At 39.9% G+C, this 9,581-nt stretch overlaps 1 protein-coding gene and 1 non-coding gene across 2 annotated transcripts; one reads left to right on the top strand and one right to left on the bottom strand.

Moving 5' to 3' along the window:
• The first annotated feature begins 1,913 nt into the window (after nt 1–1,913).
• On the top strand, nt 1,914–3,796 carry LOC130463170 (uncharacterized). The gene is made up of 2 exons (XM_056832220.1): nt 1,914–3,010; nt 3,433–3,796. The coding sequence occupies exons 1-2, from the start codon at nt 1,914–1,916 to the stop codon at nt 3,794–3,796; spliced, it is 1,461 nt and encodes a 486-aa protein (XP_056688198.1).
• LOC130464545 (small nucleolar RNA R71) lies at nt 2,290–2,392 on the bottom strand. Its single transcript, XR_008924945.1, has one exon. It is a non-coding gene; the product is annotated as a small nucleolar RNA R71 (small nucleolar RNA).
• Nucleotides 3,797–9,581: the final 5,785 nt, after the last annotated feature.

The following is a 9,581-nucleotide window of genomic DNA, read 5'->3' as shown; positions in this document are numbered from 1 at the left end:
AAGCTTAAGAAGTCCTTCTACGGACTAAAGTAGGTATAAGGATTTGGAATAAACGATTTGATGAAGCAGTCAATAATTTTGGCTTCATCAAGAACCAGGACGAATTGCTCGAATTAAGCCCGTGCGATCGCACAGAATTTCTGTGTGTTTGCACGGGTCAGCAAAGTTGTCTCCAAAGTCAAGCAGGCTCGTGCGCTCGTGCCCCAAGAATGTTTGCTCGCATGAAATCGAAAAAACGATGCAGGAACTTTTTTTGATTTCGTGCGATCTATCAGAAGAAGAGCCCGCTCGCACGGATTTTTGGTGGGCTCGCACTGAATTTTCGTGCGAGCACGTGAAGATTTCTGAGAATTCGGCTAGATCAGGCCCGTGCGATCGCACGGTTTGTGAGCACGATCGCACAGATCGAAAAAGAAATTCGTCGATGAGCTCGCTCGCATGGAAACACAGCCTGCTCGCACTGATGCGATCGCATCTGGGTATGCCCGTTCGCACGGCTGCGCGGGATCCCTTTTTCGAGTTCAAACTTCTCATTTTTAGGGGTTTGTATAAATAGAATTTTCATTGTTTTTATTAAACAATTAATTTCAGAAATAGATTTTAGGAAGTTTTAGAGGTTTTGCTCTTCAAGCTAGTGTTCTAGAGAGAGAAACTCATTGATTTCAAGCTTCAAATCTGTAATTCCTTCAACTCTTCTCGTTTTCTTGCAATTCAATTCAAGTTCTTAGTATTTTGTTCATGCTATTTTGTCATAGTTCTTTGATTGTTCTTCAACTTCTTGAATTTCTTTTGCTTTGATTTTAATTCCATTAATTCTCAATTCTCTAGTTGTTGATTTTAGTTTGCAATTGAATTCTTGATTCTCTCCTCTTACTCCTTCAATTTCATGCTTGCTGGTCTAGTATTAATGGATTTCTTGATTTCTAGAATGATTAGTGAGTAGAATTAGGTTAGGGAAATGGGAGAACCTAGGGGCTAAATTAGGGGAACTTGATGATTTGATTGATGAATTATTGATGTGATTAAATTGATTTAGTGCTAGGATTTTCCATGATCAATTGAGTAGTAGTTGCAAATGCTAGTTGATTGAATTAGATTGGAATGTATGATTTAGGTTTGTCAAGACATTGTGGGCTTAATTCATGCAAGTGAATGATTGTTCCTATTATATGCAACTTATCTAGCTTAGGACTATGCGAAAGCTCTTCTATAGGCTAGGTTGCTTCGCGTGCTCCATCCGAGAGGTGGCGAGCATGTCTTATGGTTTCATTCCCCTATGTGCTATGTCATTGCATCATTTATGATTACTAGATGGTAGTTCATTTCCCCCAATTTCCCTAGACTATCCCCAACTCCCTAACTTTTCCCCTTTCTTGATTCAATCTAGTTTAATTGTTAGTTTTAGCTTGATAGTGATAACTAAAACCAAACTTCTTGTTTGAACTAGCTTGACATTTAAACTCAAGAACCATCGTTTCTTTGGGACGATCCCTTTACTTGCCACTATAGTTCATATAGTTGGTTAGTCTAGCGGTTTTATAAATTTTGTTTGATTTAGGTATTGATCTTTCAACGACGGTAAAACACCTAATCAAAATGGCGCCGTTGCCGGGGAACGGTTGTTGTTTTTGAGTTTAAGTTGAGACTAGTTTATCATTAGAAAACACAAAAAAAAATTGCATTCTAGAATTCTTGCATAGCTTTCTTTTCCTTGGCATTTCTCACGGTTTTCTTGAGTTTGTATGCTTGATAGGGGTCGTGCTCGTCAAAGGATCCTCCATCCTCTTGACCTTGAATTGGAGAGGACTCTAAGGAGACTTAGGCGTGTTCTGACTAGCTCATCAAGTCATAATCAGTTCGAAGCCTTGAGTGTTGGTGAGGAACAAGAAGAGAGTGAGCAAGTTATTAAGACTATGGCGCTCCCGGATAAGAACTTGGGAATACCGGGGGCATTCGAAGCGACGTGTGGTATTCAAGCACCCACAACTAGTGCTAACAACTTCGAGATCAATCCTGCCTTGATCAACTTGGTGCAAAGCCATCCCTTTTGTGGGAAGAGCAATGAGTCGCCTCACGAGCATCTCAAGCAATTTGAGCATTATTGTGACACAATCAAACACAATGGTGTCACATCGGACTACGTGAGGTTGACTTTATTTCGTTTCTCTTTACTTGCACGAGCTAGTGATTGGCTTGACAAGGAGGTAAAGCCCAACTCACTTCGCACATGGAGCGAGGTGACTAGTGTGTTTTTTGGAAAGTTTTACTTGCATGGAAAGACGGCGGAATATCGCCATAAAATTCAATCTTTTGAGCAAAGGCGAGATGAGTCGCTCTTCGAAGCTTGGGATCGTTTTAAGGAGTACCAAAGGGAATGCCCTCATCATGGGATTCCTAAATGGTTGTTGCTTCAAACATTCTCCTTGGGGTTGAGTCCAAGTTCAAAGATAAGTCTAGATGCGGGCGCGGGAGGTCCCATCATGAACAAGACTCAAGATCAAATTGAGGAGATAATTGAGGACGTGGTCCAAAATTATCAAGCTTGGCACGTTGGTGCAAGGGACTATGTTGGCAAGGGAAGGAATGATGATGGGAAAGGATTGGTTTATGCTATGGAGCAAGCTAGGATCATTGAAAAGCTTAGCTCGCGATTGGAAAAGTTTGAAAGCACACCAAGCCAACCGCCATCACCATCTACAATTCCACCTCATTCGGCCACTCTTCTCAATAAAGGGAAGAGCAAGGTTAGTTCCTATGACACTATGCCTCCGGACACTTCTTTTTGTGATAATTGTCAAGATTTTGGTCACTTCCCCAATGCATGTCCCTTGGTTCATAATGTGTCTTTTGTGGATTATGGCCCTTCGTATGAAGGTAATTTTGATGTGGAATATGCTCATGCCTTGAATGAGAGGTCTAGGAACTATAACCCCAACAATCAAAATTTTGCTAGGCAACCTAGAGGGCCCCCCATGTATGGTTCCCATCAAGGCTATGGCCAAGGAAGTGGGTATGATAGCCAAAACCGAGGTGGCTATAGAGCACAAGGCTATCAAAGCCAAGCGCCCTATGGTCAACCTCAAGGTTTTGGTAATCAAGGCCAATACAATCAAAGTAGCTATAATCCAAACCATCAACGTGGAGGGGGTTATAACTACTCTTATGGGCAATTTAGGGGTGCTTCTAGTGGGGGTTATCCTTTGAACTCGGGAGGTCCTTATGGTGTGTCCCAATTTCCACCTCCCGAATTCAATGGACCAAGGACCTTTTGCAATCAATTTCAATCAAACCTTAGTGGTTGTGGCATTGCACCTCCACCACTCCCGCCTCTCAAGTCTAACCTTGAGGCTCTTATGGAGTCGTTTGTGGGGGCGCAAGTCAAAAGAATGTTGAGTTTGAGGATGGATTTAAGCAATACAATACTCATTTGAGAATGATTGAGACCCAATTATCTCAACTCGCTAACACCATTAAGGAACAACAAGTGCACACTAGTCTCCCACCCCAAGGTCAACCTCCTAAGCAAATTTATGCAATCATGACAAGGAGTGGGAAGACTTTAGATGATGTTCCTAGAGCCAATGAGGTTTCTAAGTCCAATGGGAAGGATCAAGAGGGAGTCGTTGAGTCTAGCGACAATGATGTGGTAGAAGAGGAGCCTACCATCGATGATGTAGGAGACACTCCTATACAAAAAGAGGCAACTCTTTTACCTCTCCCCACTCCTAAGCTTCCCTATCCCCAAAGATTCATAAGGCACAAGTTATATAGATGTGCAATTCTCAAAATTTCTTGAGGTTCTTCGAAAATTGCATATCACTCTCCCCTTTACGGATGCGTTGTAACAAATGCCTACCTACTCAAGAAATCTTGAGTGGGAAGCGGAATTGCGACGTAAAGGAGATGGTGAACCTCACCGAGAATCGTAGTGCTATTATTCTTAACCAAATGCCACCCAAACTCAAAGACCCGGGTAGTTTTTCTATCCCTTGTGCTATAAAAAAGCTTGAAATAAGCAATGCCTTGTGTGATTTGGGTGCTAGTGTTAGTCTAATGCCTTATTCGGTGTTCTCCAAGCTTGAAGTTGGTGATCTTGTCCCAACCAACATCACCTTGTAACTTGCCGACCGTTCGGTCAAGTACCCTATTGGAAAGATTGAGGATGTACCCTTGAGAGTCGGAGGATTAGTGATCCCCGTTGATTTCGTCGTCTTGGACATCGATGAGGATGACCATACCCCCATTATCTTGGGGAGGCCATCTTTGGCCACCGCAGGTGCTCTTATCGATGTGAAAGGAGGACTAATAACCTTGAAAGCGGGAGATTCAAAAGCTAGCTTCAAGTTTTCCCTTGGTGAAGGGTGTTTTGCAAAGATGAAAACTTGTATGAAGGTTGAAACTATTGCTTGTATTGAGAGATATTGCTGACATGCTAACCCTTCTAACAATTTTCGTGTTTCTAAGTTTGATAATGAGCCTTCTAGGTCCTCTCCCGATGACAAGAAAGTCCATGTGATCCCAAGGGTGTTTGATGATAAGTTTGATGATGTCATAACCATCCCCGAGATATTTGGGATGCATGTTGATGGTGATGTTAGGGCTACAACCTCCAAAGTAATTCATGAATTGGCAAACAAGGCCAAGAGATCTAGGAAAGCCAAGAAGCCTAAGAAAGCCAAGGAGAAGCTTGGTGGCGGATTGTTTGGTTGGCACCTTATGAATGGTGATGTCGGTAAATTGTTTGTGCCCATGGGGGCGAAAAGAAACTTTTTGACTAATGATGACCCCAAGTTAGTTGAATTTGACCCCCCATGAGTTTTGAGGGGATTCGTCAAGCTAACGACGTTAAACGAGCGTTACCTGGGAGGCAACCCGGTTATCTAACTCTTAGATTTCATTTGCTTTCGTTTCGTAACTATTGTTCCATTTATGCATGTTTTTGGTATCTTTCATTGCGGTGGGTTCACCCTTTCCACCATGTGCCTAGTTCGTCGATTTCTCGGTGAACTTGGTTCGGTCTTTACTGGTTCTTTGCGGGACTTTCTCCCACGACATATCCGGTAATATCCTTCTAACTCTATTGCATTCTTTGGGACAGGCATATTGCATATGGGGCATTTGGTTGGATGGGTAGTTGCGCCCCTCCTTGTTTAGTTTTAGGCCTTAAGGACATGGCCTAATTCTAGCTTGGGGGGAGTTTTGTTGTGTGGTTGCCTATTTGTGAAGCTCATTTCTTTGAAACCATACAATTATGTGCACTTGTATATGTTAGTTTCTTTGTTTTTAGTTTGATTTTATTTTCTTTTCGTTTGTTTTGATTGTTTCTTTTTGTTCTCCTTTTTGGTGTGTTTTCTTATTTTCTTCCTTTTTCTTTCTTTTTCTTTCTTTTTCCTTTCCGTTTGTCAAGGCAAGTTTTTCTAGGTTTTCTTAGGCATTATTCTTGATTTTGGCAAATAAAATTGGAACTTGTAGGTTAGAATGCTTTTATTCCTAATTGGTAGAAGTTTGCACGGTTTTCTATGTCTTGGGTCGAATCTAGGATTTGGTGTTAAGAAAGTTGGTTGAACTTTGGGCAGCATGCATCTTGAACCCTTGGCTTGTGGTAAGATGGTGTCGATCTCTGTAGTGACTTGAAACCGGAGAGAGTGGTATTTTCCCCCATGTGAGGTTCATGTTCAAATTAGCCCAAATACACATACATATATTGAGTGGCATGGATCCTTAGCATTGACTTTCTTATCTCCCGATTTGACTATTTCCTTCCCGAGACCGCAACCAAACTACTTTAGGGGACGATAGAGGCATTTCTTTCGGTGAATATTTTTCTTTTTAGTTTAGGACTTTATTTTCTATTTTTCTCATATGTTTTTGTTTGCATTTGCCCCCTTGCTAGCCATTTGAGCCTTTCCCCTTCATTTCTTATGAGCACATTACAAGCCTAATAGCCTTTATTTTGTTTTCAGCCTTAGAAGTGATAGTGAAGCCTTGTGTTATGATGTTTGTTGGTTTTGAATGAATATGCAAAGATGAGGAATGATTGTTATTGGCATGAATGGCAAAGTTTGGGAAGTATGTTGTATATAGTGAATAAATAAGCAAAAGCAAAAGTTTTGAAAAAGCCAAAAATAGAGAAAAAACAAGGCAATGAGAAAAGTTTCAATTGAAACACAAAAAAAAAAAAATCAAATCAAGAAAAGTTCAAAAAAAAGAGTTCTAGTTTAGTGTTGTTGTTGAATAAGCTTGGGGGTACCCCAAATAAGTGGTATGAATTTGTTATGGTTCGATTGCTTGATTTGAGTTCATTCATTGCGCTTCACTTTAGGTATGAGCACCAAATTACCAAATTTGTTCCACACCTTACCCCTAGCCTACGTTACACCCTAAAAGTCCTCTTGACCCTTTTGAGATGAGTCATTGTCGGTGGAGGGAGGATTTGGTCAAGTTTATTGAATGGGATTGTCATGCTAAGATGTCGGGTAGCCTGATCTTATTTTCTGGCGCCTTCGCGGTGTCTCGAGACGCTATTCTCAAGGGTGGATAGGATCTAGAGATTTGACGTGGTATGCTCGGTTGTAGGGGAATTGGGACTAGTGTTTTCCCTTAGTTCTCTTTGCTTGGCACTTGAATCTTTCACTCGAATTAGGACATTGGTTAGCGTGCATTTGTTTATTTGTTTAGTAATGTTAGCATTCTCTCACACTTGTTCCATAATAAAGGCCCATTTCTTGAGTTTTGTAGTTTCATTTTTCATTTTTTGTTTTCTTTCTTTTCTATTTTCTTTTCCTTTATTTTTTTTCTTTTCTTTCTTTTTATTTTCATTCCTTTTCTTGGTTTGTCTTTCATTCTAGGTCTTGCCTTGATTCAAATTTTTGGAAGAGTTATGGGTGTTCTCTTTGGAAACCCTTGCGAGATCCCACTCGCCCCCATGAGCGATTGTGGGGTTTAAAGAGCTTGTCGCATGCGCTTAAATGAAACCGTGATTCTTACGAAAGTGAGTTAGTGTGCATTCTAGTAGTTCTTATTTTCGTCGTTTTAGATTTTGAATAATGGCTCATTCTCTCCTATTTCATGCTTGGTTTTCTAGGGACTAGCAAACGCTTAGCTTGGGGGAGTTTGATGAGCGGAATTTATGTCGCTCTAGGCCTAGGATTTTATAGAATTTTATTATACTTTTTGATAGTTTTGTATAGTTTTGTTGCATTTTTATCCCCTTAAGAACTTTTCAGGTAAAAATATTGGAAATGATGGAAAAGACTTGAGAATTGCTCGAATTAAGCCCGTGCGATCGCACAGAATTTATGTGTGTTCACACGGGCCAGCAAAGTTGTCTCCAAAGTCAAGCAGGCTCGTGCGCTTGTGCCCCAAGAATGTGTGCTCGCACGAAATCGAAAAAACGATGCAGGAACTATTTGGGATTTCGTGCGACCGCTCAGAAGAAGAGCCCGCTCGCACGGATTTTTGGTGGGCTCGCACTAAATTTCCGTGCGACCACATGAAGATTTCTGAGAATTCGGCTAAGTCAGGCCCGTGAGATCGCACGGTTTGTGAGCACGATCGCACGGATCGAAGAAGAAATTCGTCGCTGAGCTCGCTCGCATGGAATCACAGCCCGCTCGCACTGAGGCGATCGCATCTGGGTATGCCCGTTCGCACGGCTCCGCGGGATCCTCTTTTCGAGTTCAAACTTCTCATTCTTAGAGGTTTGTATAAATAGAATTTTCATTATTTTTATTAAACAATTAATTTCAGAAATAGATTTTAGGAAGTTTTAGAGGTTTTGCTCTTCAAGCTAGTGTTCTAGAGAGAGAAACTCATTGATTTCAAGCTTCAAATCTGTAATTCCTTCAACTCTTCTCTTTTTCTTGCAATTCAATTCAAGTTCTTAGTATTTTGTTCATGCTATTTTTTCATAGTTCTTTGATTGTTCTTCAACTTCTTGAATTTCTTTTGCTTTGATTTTAATTCCATTAATTCTCAATTCTCTAGTTGTTGATTTTAGTTTGCAATTGAATTCTTGATTCTCTCTTCTTACTCCTTCAATTTCATGCTTGCTGATCTAGTATTAATGGATTTCTTGATTTCTAGAATGATTAGTGAGTAGAATTAGGTTAGGGAAAGGGGAGAACCTAGGGGCTAAATTAGGGGAACTTGATGACTTGATTGATGAATTATTGATGTGATTAAATTTATTTAGTGCTAGGATTTTCCATGATCAATTGAGTAGTAGTTGCAAATGCTAGTTGATTGAATTAGATTGGAATGTATGATTTAGGTTTGGCAAGACATTGTGGGCTTAATTCATGCAAGCGAATGATTGTTCCTATTATATGCAAGCTTATCTAGCTTAGGACTATGCGAAAGCTCTTCTATAGGCTAGGTTGCTTCGCGTGCTCCATCCGAGAGGTGGCGAGCACGTCTTATGGTTTCATTCCCCTATGTCATTGCATCATTCATGATTACTAGATGGTAGTTCATTTCCTCCAATTTCCCTAGACTATCCCCAACTCCCTAACGTTTCCCCTTTCTTGATTCAATCTAGTTTAATTGTTAGTTTTAGCTTGATAACTAAAACCAAACTTCTTGTTCGAACTAGCTTGACATTTAAACTCGAGAACCATCGTTTCTTTGGGACGATCCCTTTACTTGCCACTATATATAGTTCATATAGTTGGTTAGTCTAGCGATTTTATAAATTTTGTTTGAATTAGGTGTTGATCTTTCAACGACGGAAAAACACCTTATCATAAACATAATGCAGTCTGGAAACAGGAAAACATTTTCAAAATAAAATGGATGGCTCGCTGCAGCTTAAATGTAGGAAAACAATTTTTTATCACGAAGAAAAAATTAGGAAAATAAGTTGCATCCAAGAAGATTCACAGATTTTGTTGATCCTTAAAACTAAATTTAAAGTAACTCCTGTAAATATATTCAGATAATGCAGTTAAATTAAAGTTCGACTTACTTTTTGGTCTTCTCAAACAATCTGAGATAGATGGGTTCTTGTTCCACTTCAACAGGTTCTGATGATCCTTCAAGATCTTGCGTGGAAAACACAGGTGGCTCATTCATCTACATGTAATACAACAAATAATTATACGTCATGTATACCAATACAAAATAACATTGAAACCTACTAATAGAAAATTCCAAAATTACACACCATGTCATAACATATTCTTGCAGTAGACCTTGAACCATTGGCTGGTGTTTCCGTTAGCCTTAGCTTGTTCTCTGTATTAATTTTGCTAATACGCTACAAGTGCATATGTAAGAAATTCAAAAAACAAATCTTAGTAAAAATAATATAGTACGATTAAAAATTAATAAGTAAATTAAAAACATGGAAAAGAAATAAACCTCTTGTTTTGGACTACCCCAGTACTCATCAACCAACCATACCCATGCTTCCTTATCAACAGTCGGAGGTTTATTGGCTCTTGCCTGTGCCTTCGTCTTGCCTCTATAATATGCTTCCTTGAGCCCGAATCTCCAATGTCTACATAAAGATACACTCTGTATCGAAAAACGCGTCCTCACTTTCTTCATCATCTTCATTCTCCTCATGTTCACCATCTATT

This window comes from Spinacia oleracea, chromosome 6, assembly GCF_020520425.1.
Source record: "Spinacia oleracea cultivar Varoflay chromosome 6, BTI_SOV_V1, whole genome shotgun sequence".
In the NCBI taxonomy this organism is placed as follows: Eukaryota; Viridiplantae; Streptophyta; class Magnoliopsida; order Caryophyllales; family Amaranthaceae; genus Spinacia; species Spinacia oleracea.
This window is presented reverse-complemented; position numbering and strand designations above follow the sequence as displayed.

Bases quoted from the DNA above. Each gene is read 5' to 3' on its own strand.
- LOC130463170 (XM_056832220.1), top strand. From the start codon at position 1,914: ATGGCGCTCCCGGATAAGAACTTGGGAATACCGGGGGCATTCGAAGCG. The intron at 3,011-3,432 runs GTATGATAGCCA...TACTCATTTGAG, and splicing joins GGCTATGGCCAAGGAAGTGG to AATGATTGAGACCCAATTAT.